At 32.7% G+C, this 25,755-nt stretch overlaps 3 protein-coding genes and 1 pseudogene across 4 annotated transcripts; all 4 read right to left on the reverse strand.

The window, feature by feature from the left end:
- Positions 1 to 1,075: 1,075 nt before the first annotated feature.
- Positions 1,076 to 9,118, reverse strand: LOC114388657 (annotated as a pseudogene).
- Positions 9,119 to 10,436: 1,318 nt separating this feature from the next.
- Positions 10,437 to 17,434, reverse strand: LOC114388656 (oligopeptide transporter 4-like). Its single transcript, XM_028349261.1, has 6 exons — positions 16,829 to 17,434; positions 15,806 to 15,903; positions 13,385 to 13,948; positions 12,611 to 12,863; positions 11,798 to 11,980; positions 10,437 to 11,203 (listed from the first exon to the last, which is right to left on the reverse strand). The coding sequence occupies exons 1-6, from the start codon at positions 17,324 to 17,326 to the stop codon at positions 10,589 to 10,591; spliced, it is 2,211 nt and encodes a 736-aa protein (XP_028205062.1). The 5' UTR covers positions 17,327 to 17,434; the 3' UTR covers positions 10,437 to 10,588.
- A 2,805-nt stretch (positions 17,435 to 20,239) lies between these two features.
- On the reverse strand, positions 20,240 to 25,260 carry LOC114387667. 2 transcript variants are annotated; one of them, XR_003661371.1, is made up of 4 exons: positions 25,135 to 25,259; positions 22,208 to 22,566; positions 21,021 to 22,113; positions 20,240 to 20,501 (listed from the first exon to the last, which is right to left on the reverse strand). XR_003661371.1 is itself a non-coding variant. In XM_028347871.1 (4 exons), exons 2-4 carry the CDS (start codon positions 22,556 to 22,558, stop codon positions 20,425 to 20,427), a joined length of 1,122 nt encoding a protein of 373 aa, XP_028203672.1. In that variant the 5' UTR covers positions 22,559 to 22,566; positions 25,135 to 25,260; the 3' UTR covers positions 20,247 to 20,424. The 2 variants fall into 2 exon arrangements, 1 of the variants encoding a protein (XP_028203672.1); XM_028347871.1 differs by having other exon boundaries at positions 20,247 to 20,501; positions 21,420 to 22,113; positions 25,135 to 25,260.
- LOC114388079 (putative nuclease HARBI1) lies at positions 22,842 to 24,011 on the reverse strand. The gene is made up of 3 exons (XM_028348415.1): positions 23,712 to 24,011; positions 23,389 to 23,614; positions 22,842 to 23,290 (listed from the first exon to the last, which is right to left on the reverse strand). Exons 1-3 carry the CDS (start codon positions 24,009 to 24,011, stop codon positions 22,842 to 22,844), a joined length of 975 nt encoding a protein of 324 aa, XP_028204216.1.
- Positions 25,261 to 25,755: the final 495 nt, after the last annotated feature.

Raw genomic sequence — 25,755 nt, forward strand, 5'->3', positions numbered from 1 at the left:
GCATGAGGAATCGCCAAGATATTAACATTAATGAGGGCCTAGATCTTGTTTCCCTAATCTTAGTCACATTCAATGATATTCAATTTCTCTCGATTTTTTACTACAAGTCCACAACAACTCAGTCTAAGAATAAAACATTAAGCTTGTGTTTTATAGAGAGAAAAAAGAGAAATAGAGAAGAAATATAATGAATCTCACATGAGTTTCAGATCTTATACATTTTATTTTAATTTAAATATCTTTTTTATATTTTTGTCTTTCCTATTTTCATAATCTTAACTAAAGAAAGACAACGATTACTTCACTTAGAGCTAGGCCTTAGGACTTGTCTCCAAGATTTTTATTTCCCAACTAGATCATCCCAGTGAAGAATTGAAGAGAATGAAACTTCGTGGAATCCGTCAAAGATAGGGGAGCATAATACAGGCCCTCGGTCATTAATTAGTGCTAATATCTCAACTATTTCTTAATAATTGACCTAAAGAATCCAATGACTTTATTCCAGAGAGTGGCTTGGGTCATAACTCAGGTGTGGGGTCTTTGGGTGGAGGTATGGACAAGGTGATTGGCCTCGAACCAAGAGGGCTCACATCACTTCACAACCTGTCAAGTCCCAAGCCATATAAGGACTTTATTAGTCTTAGATATCCTTACTCCTCAGTTCCAAGTCACAGGTATAACAGGATTTGGCTTTTCTGTTGTTCATTTTTATGTTGTCTCATTAAAATAATACTGTATAATAGCTTTGTTAATATTTAACGGTGATATTTAATGTTAAAAATTATGAAAATTGTATGATTTTAAAGGAGGGATAACATAGGAAGGAATAACAGAGAAACCAAATCCGAACAGAGAAGCCAAATCCGACATAAGAACTGTGGGCAGAGTTATGGAGTAGGTACTCGGCCTAGAATTGAGAGGGAGTGGGACTACAACCCCTCAAGTTCCAATCCACAGACGTAAGGAATTTGGGTCGATTTATGACTAATGTACTCTGCCTAGAACTGGGAGGGTCCAACTCCCAACTCCAAGTGATGTGTACACAGCATTTTCTATGTCTAGTAAAACTGGAACCAGAGGTTCAAAGGCCAGATAAATTTGCAGAGCAGAATCACAACAAATAATAAAGTTAATCTGAAGTCGGCACGTAGACCACTTTTCTCTCTCATGTCCTGTTAATGGAAATAGGATAATCACGCCTCTTCTTGTGCCCCCCAGTGAGAAAGCACATCAATAAGAAGCGTAATAAACCATGTAACACTAGCTATTTACTTGAAAATGTAGTTCTTTTTTATCTTTTACATTTTGAATTTGCTATAAATACGTGTTTTTCATGCGTCGTATTGTAATGAAACCATTCAAATAGGCATAAAATCACTAGTTTGCAGGGCAACCGTCAACAATTATGCCCTTTGCTGTTGGGCAAGCTGCCAGAGGACAATGTTCACCATCATTTCCCCACCAATTTAGACTCTTGTTTTCCAAACCCAGCGAGAAGTAGAGCATGACAGTCATAAAAACAACCCCACTATCAAGTGCAGCTGACAGAACATAGTTGTACCTCTGCCACCATTTCTTTCTGTAACGGAAGATAAAGAAGTTGAAAATCGTTCCAACGAAAATCCAGGCATTGTAGTTCAATGGTCTTGCTGGTGGCATTATTCCAGTTGCTCCCAAGAGAACTGGGAGGTTGATTAGTGGAATCCATGACTGTTTGGGAAATGCTTTGTGCAATAGCCAAACAATTATGGGTCCTACTGCACCTCCAAGGAAAAACCAATTCATTGCACCGTAGTTCCCTTGAGAACCAAAGATACGCTTTGGTCCCACCAGACCCCAAATAACTGATGCATCAAAGAATACAAGGTCATTCGGGCATGTCCAGGGACTGCCTTCTGGAAGGAGATCGTCATGACATATGTTCTTGATAGAATTCAGCAACCACCACGCTACCCCAATGTTGATGGTTCCAGCAAGTATTGTGCCTATGAACTATACATAGTACATACATGTGTGAACAATTGAATGCATAGGAAATTGCAGAATAAATGTAAGACTTTAGTTTTACTTCACTGTCCCTAAAGATCTTTACATCATCAACATCAACTAATTAAAAATTGCCATAGATATGACTTTTACATTGAAAGTAGAATGATATTATAAAAAACTTTTACATTGATAGTGTATTCTATTTAAATTCATTGAGAGTAAAAATTTTATAAACTGTTTAAAGATGTATTTTATTTTTATAAATTTTTACATTGATAGTGTATTCTATTTAAAGATGTTTGCACTACAGACCAATTCTCTAGATATAATTTTTATAATAATTTTTACAAAAAAGTCAATAATCTTATTATATGAAAATAAAGAAGGTGAGTTGTTTTATAAACGTAATATTTCTATCAGTATATAAAATGATCGGTTTTTGTGGGTGTAGCACAACGATTAGGCGTTAAAAATTGTTGCTGTACTGTTAATCTATCATAAAGCTTTCCAAAGTAAAAATAATAGTCCAACCTTTAAGTATATCCGATAATTGATTTTGTATCATGTGAATTATAAAATTTCAGTTTACTATTTATACATCTTAACATATCAAATAGTTTGTATAGACTGCATCCCAAACATGTACAGCCAGCACTAGCTTCTCCATTGTTTACGAATTTGTTAACTATTTGTAAGACTTAAATTTTCTGCCCAACGAATTACGCAAAGAAAAAGTTACGACCAAGATAAAAGACAAAAATTTACTACAGATGTGACTCAAAGCGGCTTGAGTGATTTTGGATGTTATGGAAAACCAAGACATTAATTAAGATGCATGACAATTACCATAGACAACATAAAGTTAAGTGTGTGAGGAAGGACTTAAATTTGAAGTGTGATTAAATTTTGAATCTCATAATCAATCTCATAACCAACTCAAAGGATTGAAATTTACAAGATATCTCATATTTCATTATAGAGAACCCAAGACAACAGTTAATTAAAAAAAAAAAAAGGTGTATGACATCTGACAATTTCCTAAGAATTTTATTTTACTTGCTAACTAAAAGGGATTCTATGAGTAAGTGCTCATAATTGCCTTGCCTCATGTTTCTTTTTAGTTTTTCTTTATTTCTCTAAATTAAAGTAACTAAATAATTAAAAGCTGGCATATGAACCCTACAAAATTGGAGGGAAGAGGAATGGTCTTACGCTTCAAGAGTATACCTGAACTAAGAACATTGACCTTGGAGGGATTTTCATGTAATGCCCAAGTTTGAAATCACTGAGGAAAGAAACAGCCTGCGCCATGCTATTGTGACCATATGTTTTGAAACATACGTTTGCTATTGGTCTTCCAGGGTAAATGAGACCAAAGACATACTCAGTGATGATATTCAATCCTGGTGTCTGAACACATAGCATAAGAAAGCAATCGTCGAAATTTAGGATTTTTGTGCTCCCATGAACATAGTACTTAAATTTTCAAAACCAAGAGACTCGAGCCAAAACATATACAATATATACAAATGCAATATCTCTGGTTCAGCTCAATTCGGGCAAACTGTTTTTTGTAGTTCAGTTAAGTTCTGCCACAGTTTAATTCAGTTTGGTTTTTTGGCTACCCCTAGTTCTCACATTCAGAAGTAATCACTGAGAAAAAGCATTTTAAGTTGAGTAATATTTAAGAAGATGTCACTATCTAGTTTTGTAACAAGACAAATGAAAAGATGAAGTTTCTTGCTAGTCCACGGCAGTACAAATAGGAAAAAAATTCATCAGATTAAAATGTAAATATATACATATCATTTTGTAGATAAATGTTAGAAATAAAACAAATCATATATGTTTATCTAACAGCTTAAGCTTTTAAGTTTTAACCTTGTTAATATTTGAAAAAATATTCGAACTTCTATGACCAAGTAGCCAGGAACTCAATCTATACCATCCGTAGTCTTTTAAAGTGAGTTAAATCTCTGAACAACATAGCGTTGGTTTATGCATGTGCTATCAGATAGTGGGAGAAAAAGTTTCAGACGTTAACCTGGTTTGTGGTGGCAGTGATAATGCTAATGGGAAGGGTAAATCCAAAAGCTAGCACTCCAGCAAAGAGAAGTCCCCACCAGGGCATCTGAACCTGGTCCTTTAGAAAGATACATAGTGCGAGAGAAACCAGAAGTGTCACGAGCAGCAATGAATGAAACCACCAAGAAGGTATGTCTTTGTATCTTCTCATCAATTTTGTGTGGATATCTTCTTTGCCTTTGGAAGAAGCACGATACCGCTCCATAATCTCCCTGCATATTTAGGCAGAACATATAACAGTTTTTTGAATCGTATAGCTGATATCTCAAAAAACATTTAAACTTCAATGCGAATTGGAGGAATTTCCTTATGTTGTTGTTATGTTTGATTCGCAGCTTCAGCTGTGTCATGGCATTATATTTTAAGATATTACACACGCACTTTATGAAAATTGTGGAGAAACATCATTGTTTTAATATATTTAGTACTACTTTTCAAGTTATTCTGTAAAGCATAAAATTTCTAAAGCTATGGCTTATCCAAGTTTTCAAATATTAGAGATTTTATAGTTATCAAAACATGCAACTGTAAAGTACCTTAGCATCATATAAATTACATTAAATTTCTGACAACCACTGCAATATAGAATTTAGAATATACTACTGCATGTGTTTATTACAGAATTTTAAAGCCATCAATATCAGTCTTCTTTTTACTACTATCATCTTATTAAATTACTAATATAGTAAGAAATTAAATATCACTGCTAAATAATTTGAGTAGCATTACGTACCTTCCATAGAAGCAGACAACATGTGTGAGGGGTGGATGCTATGGTGGCAAATCCAAAGCCGTAAGTGAGAGCGAAAAACACACTGAGATGAATTCTACCTTGCTTTTCATACTCTGCAACATTTAGCTCAAAATGGTTGTCTACAATCTTAGGTATGTTGTATTTTTGACCTTGGGCGGTGAAAAAGTGTGAGGAGAAAATGGGAAACCTATTGGCATTGTACACATTGAGGCCCCAGTATGCTACAGGAATGACCACGTAGACAGTTAATGCATAGCCCACAAAAACATTGACAATGACAAAGAAGGGTGAGTTAAGAGGGCTGAACAAATATGCCACGGCAGCCCAATCAAGTGTGAGGGCACCAACTCCAAGGCCCCTCATGCCTGACCCTATCTGCTGAGCTGTAACTGACTTGGAGAATATCCAACACACCCATGAAATGTTTGTGAGCGTTGTGAACAAGTATCCAGGGACAACATACCACGACATACTGAACAATTGCGCGAAAAAGAAAAACTTTGTGCGTGAAATTCGGTGGTCATCTTTCTCATGCAATGCTCTGCATACCAACAATTCTTTTTATGTAATTAAATACATATTTCAGAAGATTACTCAGTAAGAAACATATCTTGGGGAGTAAAATAATTAAGATTATAATATATAAATTAAATATAATAATTTTGATAATGGTTTTCTTTTGATAAGATATTTTATCTGATTTTTAATTTCTTTTAGTAATTTTTAATATTTTTTGAAATACTATTTTAAATAGTATTTTTTAAAACGTTAATTTTTAGTTTTTTTATATTTTCTTTTACTTTTATTTTTAATATATTTATTGAATCTATTAGTTATCATTTTCAAATAAATCATAATTATATTTCTGTTATTTTATATTTTTCAACTATTTCACAAATTAATTTTATTAAATATTTATAATTTAATAAATTAATTTTTCAACTTTTAGTTATCAATTATAACCAATATCAACTAAGTTAACATTTGTTTAAATATTTAATTATTTGTTATTTTTTAACTAATTGTCTTTATTTTATGATGTTAAAGTATTTTTCTTCTTTATTAATAACACTGTTCAATTTTTTTTATGACTTATGCCTTCATCTACCATTAAATAAAAAAAGTAAAAAAAAATTATTAAATTTTTATACCAGCATGCAGCAGCTTCTGGGTGTCGACGAGCGCAGCGCAGCTCTCACTGTCTCGTTCATAGTTCCTATTTCCTAAATCGTTTTCACATATTGCTGCTTGCTGGTGAAGCCTAATTGTAACGTTAATTCGTGAACCACATATTTATGCATTACCAAAGCTAGCTTAAATGCTTGATATATAGTAACGTTGTTTGAAGCTCTCAAAGTCAGACTAGAATCTTATTCTTATATGGCCCAGCTGGGCAATCTCGCTCTCGGTGTCTTTATTTCCACAAATACAACAAAATGTATTATTACGTCTCATGTTTCTTTATTTCCACAAATACAACAAAATGTATCATTACGTCTCATCTTTGATTTGAAGTTAAAAATATTGTATGCTTATTTTAATATAAATTTAACAAATAAAAATAAAAATCTTGATTTGTTGATAAAATTAAGTAATTTTGTTTCAAACGTAATTTTGCACCTAAAAATTAAACATGCACATTGTCCTCACTTTGTGCCATACAAGTTACAATGATATTTATTATGTTGGGTTTGGTAAAGAGGAGAGAAATCCTAATAGAGAACAATTTGATAATTTTTTTAAGATCCACACTTTTTAAACTTTACTTAAATTAAAAAAAATCTTTTATTTTCATCATTTAAACCAAACAGATTACACATCCTTAATAAAAATCTCAATCCAACTCCATTATAGAGGTGTTTGTAAATAGATGTGAATCAGTTTTAAGTTAAAGTTTTTTTTTTTCTAGACCACAACATCCTTTGTAAAAGAAAGTCATATATATGAACCGAATCAAACTACTTTCGAATAGTAAAATAATCTGTTGTTTGTTTAGTTTGAATTGTTTTCTAAAATAATATAATCTGATTCAATTCAGTAAAAAGTGATTCTAATTAGATTGGATAATTCAGTTTTTTATCAACACGTACTTACATAATTATATTACTAGATTATCATAGCGGCCATTTTTTTAAAAAAATAGAATATATATATATATATATATATATATATATATATATATATATATATATATATATATATGAGACACTAAATAACGTGAAATGTGAAGGTTAAAAAATGCAAAGAATACGTAAAATGTGAAAATGTTATAACTTGAAGGGGTATTTCCAAAAGACTTAAAAATTTACTGAGGTATTTTTATTGATTGTAGTTTTGTAACATCACAACATGTTTAATCAATGAAAGAACAAAATTTCAAAAATATGAAAGTTGAAACCTGAAACATATAAATTGCATAAATGCAAGCTAATACATATGCATGTATTAAAAAGTATCAGTTCGATTTAAATTAGTTCAGTTTTGAAAGCATTTGTCCAAAAATCCAACCTAATGGAAAAAAAAAAGATTTAATCGATTTTTATTATTTTTTTAGATCCTTTTTTTTAACAAAAAAAACTATTACTTTAGCTTATAAATTGCAGGGAAATTTTTATTTTTGTATATTTAAATCTATAATAAGTAAATATTTTTATAATATAAATTGTTATATTTAAAATTCATAATAAATAAATATATTTAAATATATAAGATAATATGCTAAATAAGAAAGTTATAGAATATAGAGAGAGAGATCTAGGGGCGGAGGGAGGAAGAAAGAGCCTATCTTATCCTAATACTTTTTTAACTCAACTCCTTCAAGGATAAAAAATACACTAAATAAACATGATACTATAGAATATATGATAACGTTATTGTACTCCTTTGGCACAATAAATAATAAATTGGGATAAGGTAAAATAATCATCTCATTCTATCTTGTCATATATATATATATATATATATATATATATATATATATATAGTTTTATATAAGTATTAAAAAAATTTACTACTAATAAAAAGGTAAGTGTACAGAGAATTTTTTTTATACAAATAATAATTAATAGAACCTTATTTTAATAATGAATTACAAAAAAATACATTAACTATACCTTATACTCTATTAATAAAAAAGAGTATGAACTCATTAAAATAATTAAGAAATTTTAAAATCTTTTTATATAAGAAAATAATGATTTAATTGAGAAGTTTGTAATAAGTAGTTGGATTGAGTGACAGCAGATTTGGTTTTTTTAAATTAAGTCTTGAATTCGAGTCAAACAAAAAAAACATGATTAAAAAAGAAAAAATTTCTAAAAGTAATAAGTCAAATTTCTTAATGAAAATTAATTATCAATAATATTTGATACGAATAACATAATAAAAAAAATATAACTATTGAATAAGAGAGATGGAATAAAAATAGAGTGGTATATGATTAATGGAGTTTTTATTGGCATACCGGAAAAGTGCGGCCTGGACGAGGGTGCTGGGCCACCACATATGGGCAGGCTTCACCACGTACTCCACCAGTAGGCCGGCCCATCCGTATCCTAGTACCTGCAGGCACGTACACCATACCATGTGAAGGCATGAATTGGAATTGGAGTTCCATTCCTAATACTCACAAATTCAAATCACTGGCCTGAGTTGTAACGATGAGAAGCCAGGAAGCAACAAAGGAGACGCTGCGTCCGTAAAAGGCTTTGATAATGTTAACGATACCCACCGCATAGGGTGACCCGTCTCCGAATGCGCTTCCGGCATTGGCGAATATGGTAATGAGCACGTGCTCCTTCATGTTAAACGGGCCCGGGTTGAAGGAGAAGCTCTTGGACCCGAATCCGGGGATGCTGAACGTGGTTTTGGGCAGAAGCGCGGCCATGAAGTGGCCGATAGGGAGAGTAGCGACCTGAACTGTGATTTGAGTGATGATGATACCCTCCGTGTGGTAAGCGAAGAACTGGTTGAGAAAGGAGACGAGTGAGCACGAGAGAAGACCCAGGAACCACATACGGAAGGTCCATACCGGTCGGGTCGGGTCGTCGGTGTTGGACACCGTCAGCCGAACCTCCTCAATGGGAGACACCTCATCATCATCTTCCTCCGTTTCGCTTGCGGCTGGATTCTCTGGATCAGACCTCATGGTGTGGTGCTAGAGAAGAGAGCGATAGTGTTTTGTTTTGCTACGTTATATTTCGAAGATAATAAGACACTTGACTTTCCTCTGAGTTGGTCTCTCCAATATCTTCTTCAAAAGTCTTTATTTTTTGGCAAGACACACAAGGTGAGTAGCTACAACCATTACTGGTATATCTTCTTCAATGTTTGGTTTGAGACTATTTTCCATATATATATATTAATAACTTTTGTGATTTAATTGTATTTAATTATGAATTCAAAATAATAAAATTTATGTAATGTATAATTTCCTCGTGAAAACAATAAAATGCATAATTTCCTCATGAAAACAACAAAATATTAAAAAGCGTATTTATTTAAAATATTAATCTTTTATATTTAACTGTTTTAAATTAGTAATTTTTATATTACATCAATAAAATTTATAAGAAAATAATCGAGAACATTAGAGGAATTACTTAATTAATTTTAATTTTTTTATCAAATAGAATGAACAAAATATCCTTTAAAATATAATATATTATAATTAATTTTACTTTTCTTTACATTTTTTTTCTGAAGAATGCATTTTAGGAATATTACACGTCATGTTTAGTTAAAGGAATGATAACATTGTCTTTATCGTAGATAATACTATTTTAGGTCAACTAGTCAATGTGTCTATAAGAGTTATCATATAATTTTTCCTTTTTTTTATCAGCAAAAGAAAATATAATCATGGGTACCAGGGCTATCCGACAAGTGTTACATCATAAGTCCTCGAAGAGTAGAGGACTTGGCCAGCTTGTGGTACACATAGAGGACTTGCAGTTCGTGGAAAGTACAAAAAGGTTTAATATTATCTCTATCTGGACACATACTTACCACTTAAATTTTTGGAGAGGGTTCAATACCAAGTCAAAGGTATTTGGGACTTCTACACAAGCAATAGAGTGTGGTGAAATTATTGGAGGTAAGGGGAGAATAATTTTCAAATTTATAGATTAGTGGGCAAAATTATGGTCTACTTCTTTGCAAGAACATCCTGCTCTTTGTTTGGTGGCTTCATGTGGTTAGAGTTAGGTTTTTGATGAAACTCTAAGTTGAATCATATTTGAAAGTTACTTCCATATTATCCTTCATATATAGTTTACCCCACCTTTACCCTTTCATGACTTCATGTGTTCTCTTCTTCGAAGAGATAACAGGCTGCTTGACCAGCTCCTAAGCTAAAAGAGAGTAAGATTCAGTTCTACCCTGTTCTGCCTAACACAAATATCCTTGTCCAGATTAAGAGCAATTTTATGTAATTATAATCCATCACACTGCAGCCAAAATCTGAAATATTGTGGTATGTAAATCATAGTGTCTATGATAACGTTGAACTAAATGGGAATTGTGAAATGAGCATCAACACCACCTTTTTTCTTCTTACGTACAGTTAATCGAAATGCGACATACCCCACAGTAAGAATTCAAACCAATAGGAAGCATAATAAACCATGTAACACAGGCTATTTACTTGGAAATATAGTGATTTTATGTTATACATTTTGAATTTGCTATAAATTCGTGTTTTTCATGCTTGGTATTTGTAATGAAACCATTAAAAAGAGGTATAAACTATAAAATCAATCACTAGTTTGCAGGGCAACCGTCAACTATTACGCCCTTTGCTGTTGGGCAAACTGCCAGTGGACAATGTTCACCATCATTTCCCCACCAATTTAGACTCTTGTTTTCCAAACCCAGTGCGAAGTAGAGCAAGACAGTCATAAAAGCAACCCCACTATCAAGTGCTGCTGACAGAACATAGTTGTACCTCTGCCACCATTTCTTTCTGTAACGGAAGATAAAGAAGTTGAAAATCGTTCCAACGAAAATCCAGGCATTGTAGTTCAATGGTGTTGCTGGTGGCATCATTCCAGTTGCTCCCAAGAGAACTGGGAGGTTGATTAGTGGAATCCATGACTGTTTGGGAAATGCTTTGTGCAATAGCCAAACAATTATGGGTCCTACTGCACCTCCAAGGAAAAACCAATTCATTGCACTGTAGTTTCCTTGAGAACCAAAGATACGCTTTGGTCCCACCAGACCCCAAATAACTGATGCATCAAAGAATACACGGTCACCCGGGCATGTCCAGGGACTGCCTTCTGGAAGGAGATCGTCATGACATATGTTCTTGATAGAGTTCAGCAACCACCATGCTACCCCAATGTTAATGGTTCCAGCAAGCATTGTACCTATGAACTATACATATATACATGTGTGAACAAAATGAATGCATCAGAGACTACAGAATAAATGTATAATCTCTGTCAGCACTCAGCATATAAGGTGAGCTGTTTTTTTGTGTGTGACATAATGATTAAGCCTTAAAATTGTTGGTGAACTATTAATCCAATATGATTTAATTGATTTTGTAATAGTGCAACCTCTAAGCATACATGATATAATTGATTTTGTATCATGAGTAATGAAATTTTGATTTAGTGTCTATAATTTAAGCAAAGAAAAAGTTATGAGGAAAATAAAAACAAGTAAACCCTTATATCAGATGTGACTCAATGATTCTCTTGATAAAAATACCTTATAGCAGCTTGTGTAATATTATAGTTTGGATGGATGTTAAGGAAAACCATCACAATTGATGATTTTCTAAAAATATTATTTTACTTGCTACCTTAAAGGGATTCTATGAGTAAGTGCTCATAATTGCCTTGGGCAGCATGTTTCTTTTTACTTTTTCTTTATTTGACCATAGTAACTAAATAATTAAAACCTGGCATATGAACCCTACAAAATTTGAGGGAAGAGGAACGGTCTTGCGCTTCAAGAGTATACCTGAACTAAGAACATTGACCTTGGAGGGATTTTCATGTAATGCCCAAGTTTGAAATCACTGAGGAAAGAAACAGCCTGCGCCATGCTAATGTAACCATATGTTTTGAAGCATACGTTTGCTATTGGTCTTCCCGGGTAAATGAGACCAAAGACATACTCAGTGATGATATTCAATCCGGGTGTCTGAACACATAGCATAAGAAAGCAATTGTCAAAACTTGAGATTTTTGTGCTCCCATGAACATAGTACTTAAATTTTCAAAACCACAAGACTCAAGCCAAAACACATACAATACAAATGCAATATCCCTGGTTCAGCTCGATTCGGGCAAACTGTTTTTTGTAGTTCAGTTCAGTTCTGCCACAGTTCAATTCAGTTTGGTTTTTTGGCTACCCCTAGTTCTCACATTCAGAAGTAATCACTGAGAAAAAGCATTTTAAGTTGAGTAATATTTAAGAAGATGTCACTATCTAGTTTTGTGACAAGACAAATGAAAAGATGAAGTTTCTTGCTAGTCCACGGCAATACAAATAGGAAAAAAATTCATCAGATTAAAATGTATATATATACATATCATTTTGTAGATAAATGTTAGAAATAAAACAAATCATATATGTTTATCTAACAGCTTAAGCTTTTAAGTTTTAACCTTGTTAGTATTTGAAAAAATATTAGAACTTCTATGACCAATTAGCCAGGAACTCAATCTATACCATCCGTAGTCTTTTAAAGTGAGTTAAATCTCTGAACAACATAGAGTTGGTCTATGCATGTGCTATCACATAGTGGGAGCAAAAGTTTCAGACGTTAACCTGGTTTGTGGTGGCAGTGATAATGCTAATGGGAAGGGTAAATCCAAAAGCTAGCACTCCAGCAAAGAGAAGTCCCCACCAGGGCATCTGAACCTGGTCCTTTAGAAAGATACATAGTGCGAGAGAAACCAGAAGTGTCACGAGCAGCAATGAATGAAACCACCAAGAAGGTATGTCTTTGTATCTTCTCATCAATTTTGTGTGGATATCTTCTTTGCCTTTGGAAGAAGCACGATACCGCTCCATAATCTCCCTGCATATTTAGGTAGAACATATAACAGTTTTTTGAATCGTATAGCTGATATCTCAAAAAACATTTAAACTTCAATGCGAATTGGAGGAATTTCCTTATGTTGTTGTTATGTTTGATTCGCGGCTTCAGCTGTGTCATGGCATTATATTTTAAGATATTACACACGCACTTTATGAAAATTGTGGAGAAACATCATTGTTTTAATATATTTAGCACTACTTTTCAAGTTATTCTGTAAAGCATAAAATTTCTAAAGCTATGGCTTATCCAAGTTTTCAAATATTAGAGATTTTATAGTTATCAAAACATGCAACTGTAAAGTACCTTAGCATCATATAAATTACATTAAATTTCTGACAACCACTGGAATATAGAATTTAGAATATACTACTGCATGTGTTTATTACAGAATTTTAAAGCCAATAATATCAGTCTTCTTTTTACTACTAACATCTTATTAAATTACTAATATAGTAAGAAATTAAATATCACTGCTAAATAATTTGAGTAGCATTACGTACCTTCCATAGAAGCAGACAACATGTGTGAGGGTGGATGCTATGGTGGCAAATCCAAAGCCGTAAGTGAGAGCGAAAAACACACTGAGATGAATTCTACCTTGCTTTTCATACTCTGCAACATTTAGCTCAAAATGGTTGTCTACAATCTTAGGTATGTTGTATTTTTGACCTTGGGCGGTGAACAAGTGTGAGGAGAAAATGGGAAACCTATTGGCATTGTACACATTGAGGCCCCAGTATGATACAGGAATGACCACGTAGACAATTAATGCATAGCCCACAAAAACATTGACAATGGCAAAGAAGGGTGAGATTAGAGGGCTGAACAAGAATGATGCCACGGCAGCCCAATCAAGTGTGAGGGCACCAACTCCAAGGCCCCTCATGCCTGACCCTATCTGCTGAGCTGTAACTGACTTGGAGAATATCCAACACACCCATGAAATGTTTGTGAGCGTTGTGAACAAGTATCCAGGGACAACATACCACGAAAAACTGCACACTAGTGCAATAAAGAAGAACTTTGCCCGTGAAAGTCGGTGGTCATCTTTCTCATGCAATGCTCTGCATACCAACAATTTATTTATGGTAAGTAAGTATATTGTTCATAAATAATACATCAATACAGAGTCTACGTACTATGTGATTAATTGCATGTGATACTTTTTATTGCTACATCTCGTAGTCTCAGGAGATGCATGAATAACTAACTACTTTAGTACTCTTGCACATGTTTCCCTTGTTACATTCTTAATTTCCCGGTGGCAATTTTAATGTTGCTATCTCGCAACAGTACAACATAAATGTCCTACACTTCTTATAAGGTTTACAAGACCGTCCTAAACATGCGGAGAAATTATTTTTTATTTTCCCAGACTATCTTCTCTAATATTCCCCACCCAGTGGTGCTGAAAATACTGGAAATGAGTTAAGATGAATGCAAAGAGATAAAATTATGGAAAAAAAAAAGTGATTTGACTAATCTCCTTGTAACACATGTACAAGAGTTGATGTGTTAATCAGGACCAACTCAATGGTGAAAGAGACTTAAAACAAATTTAAAAAGAATTTTTTAACTTTAAAAAAAATAACTATATGTTAGATCTTTTTATTAACATGTGACTTTTTACTTTATCAAAACTATTAACAAATATTTTTTATTGATAGACCTAAAACATAAGTTTTAATTACTTTATCCCAGCATTTAGTGTTAATAAAATTCGGTATAGTTAGCATGTTATATAGTAATTGGTCAAGATCATATGATATGAATATTCAATCATACAATAAATTCTCCCATATAAGAATTGTCAATATATCAAAATTCAAGTCAAGTAAAATAATGATGATAAAAAAGTCTTATAAACAAAAATGGGTCAATTATATCTGACTGTTTAGAAAGATAAAATTCATCATGGGTCACATGCTGCTGCTTCTTAAGGTCGACCGTAGCCATTCCCACCAAGTCTCCTACGTAGTGGGTAAGTCGTTTCCACATTGCAGGTCAAGATTAATTGTGGCGTAGTTCGTAAATCGTTTCCACATGCAATACAAAAGTAAGCTTAAAATCTTAAATGCTTGATATTAACGTTTTTGTAATTCTTAAAGTCAACTTATCTTGTAGTCAGACTAAATCTTATAGGCCAGCTGGGCCAGCTCAGTGTCTTTATTTGAACAAAATCAAAAACATTCTTTACGTCTTTCTTCCTCACTTTACGGCTTCCTTGGAGGAAAAATAATGAAGAATTGGCTATTTCTATAGACAAATTATCTTGGTCTCTATTGATGAATGAAACCCCTTTCCCACCATTTTCTACTTTGTCCAAATCGCTGCTTTGTAAGATCTAACTCTGCACTTGGCCTAAAGTGAAGTCAAATTCAATTAACTATCCTAAATGTTTATCTTAGTCTCAATTGGTTAATGAAACCCCTTTCCCACCCTTCATTACTTTATCCAAATCGCTGCCGCTTTGAAAGGTCTAACTTTGCACTTGGCCTAAATTGCAGTCAAATTCAATTAACTATGTATCCTAAATGTTTGGGGTAAAATAAACTCTCCTTTTTGCTTTAAATCTATCCACACTATATGAAGATTTACTACGTGGAAGATTGTAGAGAATATGTGCAAGTTACAAAAATACTGTATTCTACTAGCAAGTTACTATAAATCATTGAAATATGAAAAATAATTAATTCAAAAGCATGAAAATAATTTTTTTTTACTATTAATAAAATATATACAAAAATCGAGATATTTTTAAATTTTGATATTAAAATTTAAAAATAATAATTAAATAAATCCTTATATTAACAATGGTTTATAAATAATAAATAACTCATTATAATTTATACTCTGTTGTTTTTTTTAAAAAAAAAAAAAAGAAAAGAAGAAGAAGCATTGATTAAAAGGATATGACATACCGGAAAAGTGAGACTTGGACGAGGGTACTGGGCCACCACATATGGGCCGGTTCCACCACGTATTTTCTAAGTAACCCGGCCCATCCATATCCTAGCACCTGCAGACACGGTACGATCAAGGAGTTAATTACTATCACAAATTGCAGGCTGCAGCCAGTTCAATTGAAAATTACAATTTCGTGTCTAATAAAAATATACTAGTTGCCTCACAAAAATAATTATAATAATATACTTGTTGACTGTATTACTTCACCCGTCTTTTCATCTTGATTATAAAACTTGAAAAGGAATATAAATTATAAAACACCTATATAATTAAATATTTACAATTTATACAACAGCTGACCTCATTAGTTAGGATAAAATATATTTAACTCCAAATTCATTAGAAATTTATGTATGTTATTTTACATAACATGATAATTATATAAGTATAAGTTTCTATTTTTTAAAAGGAAATATAAATATTCTATTATATACAGGAACTTTTGAATTGTTACATAGTAATTCTGAAATATCAATAAAACAATCCACCTCGAAAATAAAAATATCAACAAAATAAATTACGAGTTGAAAATATCACCAAAAGCCGGGCTTGGAGGGAGAATATGAGGAATAATAAAATTAGAAAAAAGAAACACAGTAAAGCAACAAACCAGGGACTGTTTTAAGTAAAATAATGTAAGAATGATAATCATTACAGAATAATATATGGTAATGATACCATTTATTTTAACATCCCACCAATAGCTCCTAATTCTGTCTATTTCTTTCTTTTTAACATATTATATTTCTCAATAAGTGTTAAATAGATTTTTAGGTGTCAGATCAAACATTTTTCATCATTATATATGATCATGAAAAGGACCAGAAGAAACGAACGGTGGAACTAGTGGGTGAAGCGGAATCCGTAGATAATTAATACTAGTATATGCTTTTATAATTTAGAAGAGTACATGTAGGTAATTAAAAAATAATGATATAATAATTAGTAAGAGAAGGAGAAGGGTGGTGAGCACTAACCTGCGTTGTAATGATGAGAAGCCAAGAAGCAGCAAAGGAGATGCTGCGTCCGTAAAAGGCTTTGATAATGTTAACGATACCCACCGCATAGGGTGACCCGGATCCGAATGCGCTTCCGGCATTGGCGAATATGGTAATGAGCACGTGCTCCTTCATGTTAAACGGGCCCGGGTTGAAGGAGAAGCTCTTGGACCCGAATCCGGGGATGCTGAACGTGGTTGTGGGCAGAAACGCGGCCATGAAGTGGCCGATAGGGAGAGTAGCGACCTGAACTGTGATTTGAGTGATGATGAGAGGCTCCGTGCGGTAAGCGAAGAACTGGTTGAGAAAGGAGAGGAGGGAGCAGGAGAGAAGACCCAGGAACCACATACGGAAGGTCCATACCGGTCGGGTCGGGTCGTCGGTGTTGGTTACGGTGAGACGAACCTCCTCGATGGGAGAGAGTTCATCGTCTTCCACCACCTCGCTTGTCACCCGCTTTTCTGGATCAGAGCTCATGGCGTGCGTGAGTGCCTACGTGATGTTAGCTAGAGAGAAAGAAAGAGGTGCCCTTTGGAGCCTTCTCAAAATTCTATTAGTAGTATGTGTCACTATGATGTCTTCCATATTTGCAAGAACAAAAAAATCATTGACCCCTAATGTGTTTTCTAGTAGCTTAAATTATTTATTTCATTATTTTTTTAGTTCTTATCTATTAAAAAAATTATTTTTAAAATTATAAGGATTAAAATATAAATTATAGAAAAAAATATAATAAAATTTATGATACGATAATAAAATCCAATTAATTATTTGACATCTAAAAAAATATATATAGATATAATAAAACTTATGATAAGATAAAAGAATAATAAAATATTTATGAATTATTACTCAAAATAAAAACTTACAACCCTCCGGGTGGTGGGATGTGGTTGGTCCCTCCGCTCCATTTTCCAACGTCTAGTGATAAGAATAAGATAATTGGTTTCAGACTTGGGATCACATTGTTGACTTCACTGTATCATATGTACAAAACTAATAGTGTAGTATTCATGGATGTGGATGATTATATTTTTTTAAGCACTGGTTATAGTTCGATTTTGTGGTCTATATTTATGTATATCAAAAAATGTTTATCAGAAGATATTAATCTTTCAAATAAATATATGTATCTCGACGAATTAGTTTTTAAATTGTTGAATATCTTAATTAGTTTTTTTTATATTTTATAATTAATTATTATTTCCTTCCATTTTAAATATAAGTAACAAAAATTTCTTATTTTTAATCTCAAATATGAGTAAATTTTAATTACTTGTTTTATTTAATAAGACTTTTTACAACATATATTCGTTTAATAAGGTTATTATTTCTTTTATACTTACTTGATATGAAATTTCAGGAAAAGATAATTTAAGAAGAGTGTTTATTTTAATTAAAAATATATAATTTAGTGAAGTTAATTAATTTTTTTTAATAAATATAAAGAATTTTTGTTTTTTTTGCTTGAGATAGGAGGGGGAATACCTACTTTGCTTAAGTAGTCCAAAAGCAGCTTTAGGCATTTAGCAAACAACAGCGGCGGAGGCTGATCTCTGGAGATCATAAATAGTGGTGTGAATGCATTTTGTATTTAGTATAGAGTTCTTTTTGGTAACATAGTGGCAAGGCAAGTTGGTTTATCAATGTATGGCGGCCACATGTGAACGCGTGATTTCCTTTCAGAAAGTTTATTTGCAGCGGCGTCTCTTTTTCATGCATTCACTAAAGAGAAACACAACCGTGGACTGACTTGTAGAGTGAATCCTACCATTATTTTATTGTTTTGTTTCTCTAAAAGGAGAATATGATTCACACAAATTAATATAGTTATCTACATCAATATATAACGACGATTAATATTTGATGCAAGCCCTCTTTCAAATCGTACATCAATAATTTGCAAGCACTCTTTTCCATATTAAAAAGCCCTCTTTTCCGTATTAATTTGAAATAATGTGTTTATGCAATTATAAATACTAAAATGAGTATGGAAAAATACAAATATGTATTGGTGGTTATAAATTTTTTTTATAAGTATACAATATTAATCGTTTATCAAATATAAAAAATCATGATGATTAATGTTGTATATAGTGATGTAGATAACTATATTAATTTGTGTGATAACTATATTAATTTGTAAGCCCTCTTTCTTGCAATAATATTAATCGGAAAATCGTACATCAATATATAACGACGATTAATACGGAAAAGAGGGCTTGACAGATTCGAGTGTTTGACAGCTATCTACATCAATAATTTGCAAGCCCGCTTTTCCATTTCAAAAAGCCCTCTTTCAAAAATCATCAATATATAACGACGATTAATACGGAAAATTGTACATCAATATAATTTGCAAGCCCTCTTTCTTCTGTTCTTATTCTCTGTTTTGAATGGTACAATCTCAATATCATGTCTTTCAATTGGTATCTCTTTTTTATTTTTAGAAAATTCTAATTGGTATATTTGATGCGTTTATGAATTTTTATTCATGATGTTGGCGCAAGTCTTTGTAAGTGGTCCTTTGCACTGTCTGAATTCTGAAATCTAACACTATGTTTGGTTTGGAAAAGAAAGTGGTAGGAAAGAAAGTGGAAGGAAAGAAAGTTAAAGGAAAGAAAGATAGTAGAAAGTGGAAGGATTGTCTTAGTTGTTTGGTACAAGGGAAAGTGGAAGGAAAGAAAGTTAAAACTTTCTTTTCTCCTGTTTGTTTGGATGGAAAGTGATAAGGAAAGGAAGAGGTACATTTGTGAAATGACAAAACTAACCTTATATAAATATTAAAGAGGGTGAAGAGAATAAAATATATTTTAAATAATAAAGAAAAAAAATAAAAGTCAGACACAAGCTTAATATTGAAATTATATTTTTTTTATTCCTTTAAGATAAAATATGTCAACTTATCTTCAATAAAATAAAATTAGCAGTTTTTATAGCATTAATTTTTATTAAGTTAAATTAATAATGCTCAAAAATTTCATTTGTTCAGCTAGATATCAACATAGATATGCTGCAATTTGCAAATTTCTTATAGCAGGTGTGCACTAGAGTGTGAATAATAAGAATTATTTTGTTTGAGAATAACATTCAAAGATGCTCTCTTATTTTTTTTAGCTCTGATAAGGTGTGGTTCAAGCTGTGTTTTCAATTTTCTTTCATTCCTGTCAGCTCTGGTTTTTTTAGGAAAGGTGTCTCATTTCATTCTTTAATAAATTTGTACTTGGCTTCCTTGTATTTGTATCAAGGTGGTGCTAGTAGTTGGGTGGGATAAACCATGTTGTAATGTCTCTTGTAACTCAATTGTTGGTACCTCTCTGGTACCATAATTTTAATACATTATTTCTTTTGCCTTCTCAAAAAAAAAGATAATGCTCAAGCAATGTACCCCTCAATTGAACCAGTTGTTCAATTCCTCATAGATAAAATTGAAATCTTGGATGAGTTAGTGCTAAAGCAACATCATTCTATTTATATATAAATATTGAGTTTGAGTATTATGATGCATATATTGGCCAATTACACTACATGTTATAGTGCAAATTAAACATAAATGACAGTCTAGTTACACAATATTAGTATACACATCTTTGCACTATAGCTCCAGTTGCTTGCTGCACTTCTACTTGTATTGCACTAGAGGTGAAAGCACCTACATTCAAACCATATATTAGTTACTACTATTATAACACATTGAGATGATTAAACATCATGAGCATAAAAGTTCAGTGTTTTTAAATCAACAAGACTCTCAATTTATTCTTTCAAAGCCTCAACCAAATTTCTTTCAAATATCTAACTGCATCAAATTGAGTTTATGCAGAAAATTATGCAGTAAAAAAAGACTACACCACTTTCACTTAGACCCCTTGCCAATATAAAATCTCCACAGTAGCTTCAAGGCATAAAAAGTCTAATATGAAATTACTATAAGACATAAATATGAGGTATAGATTATTAATGAACTCTAAAATATATTCAAGGCCTGTACCACTAGCTCATTGTTATTATCCTTTGCAAAATGCATATATAAAAACTGTGACTGCAGAACATATTGTGTCAAAGTGTGAAAAAATCTATAAATTTATTTAGTGTAATAATAAAATATAACATTGTGTATGTAAATATAGTATAATACAAAAACTTGTAAACAAAGGGAGATGACTCAAACCTTTCAGTTTCTATTGAATGCACACCTCTGAAGGATGGTATAAGGCTCCATCATCAAAATCATCAATATAGTACCAAAAGGGATAGCAGACTCCAAAGCATATTCAAAAGTAGCATAACAACAAAAGTCACAGGTTACCATGCATCTCCAGTCATAAAAACTAATAATTTCCATCTTAAGTCATATATATCCCAAAATGATAATTAATATAGACTAAGTCATAAATTAATAAGGTCTCATATGATGCCTTAAATATATACAATCCCAACAAAAGAGCATATCCACAACCACTCCAAAAAAGCAATCCGTTATAGGCTGTCATTAGTAAAGGCATCACATGATGTCCTAAATATATAGGACCAAAAAAGGAGCACTACCAATGCTCTTAACAAAATATACCTGCATCAGTCATCATTTGAATGAGAGCTTCTCCTCTCATATGAGGTGGTACGCCAAAAAGCTTACGTTTTTTGTGCTCATTATCACATAAATGGTTATAAACCTTCATGCGAAATGGATCTGTGACTCTTAATTCCTCTAAAAGATCCCATACATCAGATTCTGAATAATGACGAGGACGGGTTTGTTGTATCACAGTAACTTGTTTTTCAGCAATTTCAACTTGTTTTTCAATGACTGCAACTTGTCTTTCAGCAACTTCAACTTGACGCTCTGCAACTTGGTGCAGCTCCTTAGAAACAGAATTTCCCTCTTTCAAAGCTTCAGCAATTGTCATGATACTTTCATTCATTCGCTCATATTGATCTTCAACTAACTCAACCACATTTCTCTTCCGTTTTGTACCCCTTGAAGTATTTAAGCCACTAGGATTTGTTTGACCATTTTGTGGACTAGCATCCTCAAAGTTGGGGGGTGAAAATTGGTTTTCATCAAACATACCAACATTTGGCACATACATTTCTGTATCTTCAAAATAGTTATTCAAGTCAATATTCTCCTTCTCCCATTGTTTCCTCCTTTCCTTAGCTGTTTTCGCAACATTTCCTTTTGCCCTATCAGTTGCAAATAACTCAGTCAAGATGTCATAATGCTTAATTTGCATTTTTCTCCATCTTGCAGCATGTGGCTTTCCCTACATAAAAGGTAAAAATGACAAGTGATCAATTTGGTACTTATAATTAACATAAAAGTCAAGTGATCAAATAAAGGATAAGAATGCTAATTACTTTAATCAGCTCTTCCCAGACGTCGTCCTCAGCATCAAATTTTCGAGTTATTGAATTCCAAGAGAATCCACTTAAGCTATGGAACAAGTCGTAAGCTTCAGCAAAATGATTTTTTAGTGTCTTCATTCTATTCTTTATATGATTCTTTGTGATATTTGGTCCAATTGTAGATCTTAAGGCTTCGACCATGTTGTTGTATGCTTGTGTTGTCCAAGCACCATCGTGCCTATTTCCCTTATTTGCCTCTTCACCCAAAGCATTCAACAACATTTGATCCATTTCATCATTCCATTGTAGGCTATCTCTACCAGGGTGATTAGAATCTGATGGAGTGGTTTTTCCCTTTGGCATTGTAGTAGCTGCATATAAATTTCAAAAGGACACAAGTTGATGTATCCATTATCATATGAATATTAGCTTATGAGAAATTCATCCACAAAAATAACATGAGTAAACTAAGAAATATTAGTAATGCATACCACTGGATAATTCTACTACAACATAATCATGTTCATGTAATTTCCCAAAACCATACACAAATAGAACACAAGTTTTGTACTACATTCTACACATGTAGTCACATTACACAAAAAAAAACAACACATTAGAAATACATATTACTTATATAGTGTTATCATATTGGATAAACATTCCACATTCTAATAGCAACATCGTCCCTTAAAATTGTTCCCAATCTATAGTCATCATCACGTTGTTGTTGTGGTTGGGATCTATCAATCTCTTGTTGAAGTAACTCACGATCTACTTCAGCAATTAAGGTCTCATCAACATCAACACCCATTAAGAAGTTATGCAATATACAACAAGCAAGTACAATGTCTGTCATGACTTCAAATGAGTAAAAGGGTTCGGTGCCAGTAGATAAAATTGGAAATCTTTTCTTTAGTACTCCAAAACATCTCTCAATAACATTTCGAAGTGAAGCATGGCGATGATTGAACAACTCCTTAGAATTTTGCGGGCTGCGAGTAGAATATTCCTTCAAGTGATAACGAACACCTCTATAAGGTGTAAGCACCCCACGTTTTAGCATAAAACCGGCATCCCCAAGATAATATTTTCCTACAAAAGTTGTGATATAATTTATTATTTGACGTGTTAACTATTATAATTCTAAATTGTGATACTTAATAGTCAAATCAAATTAATAGACTACTAACCTTCAGGAATTTTTAGAGAGTCTTCCCTACTTAAAGCATCTTTCAAAATCCTAGAGTCAGATGCTGTGCCTTCCCACCCCGGTAAAACATAAGTGAATTTCATATCAAAGTTACACGCAGCCAAAACATTTTGTGTAGGGTAGTCTTTTCTTCCACGAAATCGTGCGGCTTCCGCTCTTGGGACCTTTACCCGAATATGTGTTCCATCTATAGCTCCAATGCAATCCTTTTTATTAAATTAAATACGCAATTTGATTAGTGATGAAATTGTAGGATGAATTTGTGAGGCTAAACATATTAAAGTAAATTTAAGGCATAAGTACCTTAAAAAAAGGATAGAATCTGCTATTGTTTAATATTTGTGGAGGTACATCCCTACCAGAAGGTTGGACTAGGAACTCATCTTCTAATGAAATGATGGCACGTAAAACATTGTGAAAGTGACGGCTAACAGTCTCACCAGAACGGCGGAAGAAGAATGACACGGTGCGATTTTTCACATTATGACCAATGATGTGTAGGAACTTAGCAACTTGTTCTTCAACTGTGGATCGTATAGTATCCTTCACATAACCAGTTCCCCTCAATTTATGACACAATAACATAAATGCCTCAGGTCCCATTCGTATTATGTCTCGGCATTTTTCAGTATGTACTAATTGTCTCATTAAATCGAGACGTTTACGCTCCCTTTCATGACTTCCATGACTAATTGGACTACGAATGAAATGTGACATTGTTTGAAGCATATGTAACGCATGAACAATATAGCACAATAAGACTACAGAACAAAGACGCTGTTGTTTGTCGAATCCTCGACGAAAATGACTTAAATTTTGCATGCCAAGATTAGTTAAATGTTTTATTTTGGACTGCTCTTCCTTTATACCATCCAATGCATCACCAAACTTGTCTTCATTATTAATTAAAAACTCCATATCAGAGTATAAATGTTAACCTTCAATGAATATACATTTAATAAATCAATGAGTTTTGATATATTTTTCAATACACATTCAAATAAGTAAAGTATATATAATAGAAGAATCAAAATAAAAAAAATGACCATTTTAAGACTAACTATCAATTGGACCAATTTTTTTTTTTTTTTGGAAAAGGCCAAGAAAAGTATATTAAAGAGGGCATAAGGCATGCTTGAAACAAATACACAGTACACCACTTGTCTAGTGCCATCCCACTCACAAGGCTTTTCTTCTCCAAATGAAACAAGACTACTCCTATACCATACCCTGCTAGAAAACTACCCAAGCCAAGATAGCAAGTAATCACCCAGCATAAACACCAATTTAAGATCCGTAGCAAACAAAGCAAACCTATTAAAACATTCCCCTCAATGGCATCACTTAACACAGTAGCATAGATGTAGAAAAGTTAGCTCCTACTAGTACTACCCTTAACACAACCAGTCTTCAAAGATAAATCTCCAGACAGTTGAACCAATTTTGATAGAGAATAAGTGTAAAATATTCAATCATCCTTTATCACAACAAAGTTAAAAATCAGTAGCAACAACCCACAAACAACACAAACTTCATTAGATTTCATAAATTTTTCAAAAAATAAAATAAAATAGAAAGCTTTTCAAATGATTTACAAGGAAGCAAAAGCAACATAATGTGTGCCAAGTAGACAAAGAACACGTACAAAGCACAAGATCAACAACAACACATTTTTATTCAATGGCATCAAAGAAACCCATATGAGAAGGAAGAATAGGGATGGTACCTTACAAAGCAACTGAAAGGTTGTGGAAGTAGAACAAATGAAATGGACCAGTTTGATTTTGGAAGGTAAACAAGAACCAGAGCAAGCAATTTTTTTGAAGGATTTTGATTTGAAGGGTATTCAAAAAGACAAATAGAATTTGATGAAAGAGAAAGGCATTATTGTCCTTTTGCCCAAAATTTTGGTCGCTCTTCCCGCTTTCCGTCCAAAGTAGCGCGGAAAGGATTTTTGGGTGGGGTCCACATAAAATTTTCTTTCCTTCACTTTTTAAGGTTGTTCCAAACAGTGGAAAGATTCACTTTCCACCATCTTTCCTTCCTCTGACTTTCTTTCCTTCCCCTTTCCTTTAAACCAAACATAGGCTAAATGTCTATCCATTAAAAACCCAGCATGTTTCACATTTTGAATATTTGTTATTACAATAGAGTAATTTTAGTATCAAATTTTAGCCCAAGATCTGATCTTATATAAATATTGTAATAAAAGTGTAATAGAAATCTCCAGAATAAAGAATAATTTTTTATATAATAATTCTTAAGATCTTTGCACACATTTTAAAAAAATTACTTAAAAACAAATTAATCAATCTGTGAGAAGAATGTTGCTGAAGAAAAAAAAAAC

Source organism: Glycine soja, chromosome 15 (assembly GCF_004193775.1).
Source record: "Glycine soja cultivar W05 chromosome 15, ASM419377v2, whole genome shotgun sequence".
NCBI classification, from domain to species: domain Eukaryota; kingdom Viridiplantae; phylum Streptophyta; class Magnoliopsida; order Fabales; family Fabaceae; genus Glycine; species Glycine soja.

Excerpts from the sequence above, each read along its gene's own strand:
- LOC114388656 (XM_028349261.1), bottom strand. The coding sequence starts at position 17,326 with ATGAGCTCTGATCCAGAAAAGCGGGTGACAAGCGAGGTGGTGGAAGAC. Across the intron at positions 12,864-13,384 it reads GTTGTCTGCTTCTATGGAAG|GGAGATTATGGAGCGGTATC; the intron begins GTACGTAATGCT and ends CTAAATATGCAG. Across the intron at positions 11,204-11,797 it reads GGTCAATGTTCTTAGTTCAG|TTCATAGGTACAATGCTTGC; the intron begins GTATACTCTTGA and ends ATATATGTATAG.
- LOC114387667 (XM_028347871.1), bottom strand. The coding sequence starts at position 22,558 with ATGCCAAAGGGAAAAACCACTCCATCAGATTCTAATCACCCTGGTAGA. Across the intron at positions 22,114-22,207 it reads TCTGGGAAGAGCTGATTAAA|GGAAAGCCACATGCTGCAAG; the intron begins GTAATTAGCATT and ends CCTTTTATGTAG. Across the intron at positions 20,502-21,419 it reads TCAAATGATGACTGATGCAG|GTGCTTTCACCTCTAGTGCA; the intron begins GTATATTTTGTT and ends GTTTGAATGTAG.
- LOC114388079 (XM_028348415.1), bottom strand. The coding sequence starts at position 24,011 with ATGGGACCTGAGGCATTTATGTTATTGTGTCATAAATTGAGGGGAACT. Across the intron at positions 23,615-23,711 it reads GATTCTATCCTTTTTTTAAG|GATTGCATTGGAGCTATAGA; the intron begins GTACTTATGCCT and ends TTTAATAAAAAG. Across the intron at positions 23,291-23,388 it reads CTCTCTAAAAATTCCTGAAG|GAAAATATTATCTTGGGGAT; the intron begins GTTAGTAGTCTA and ends CAACTTTTGTAG.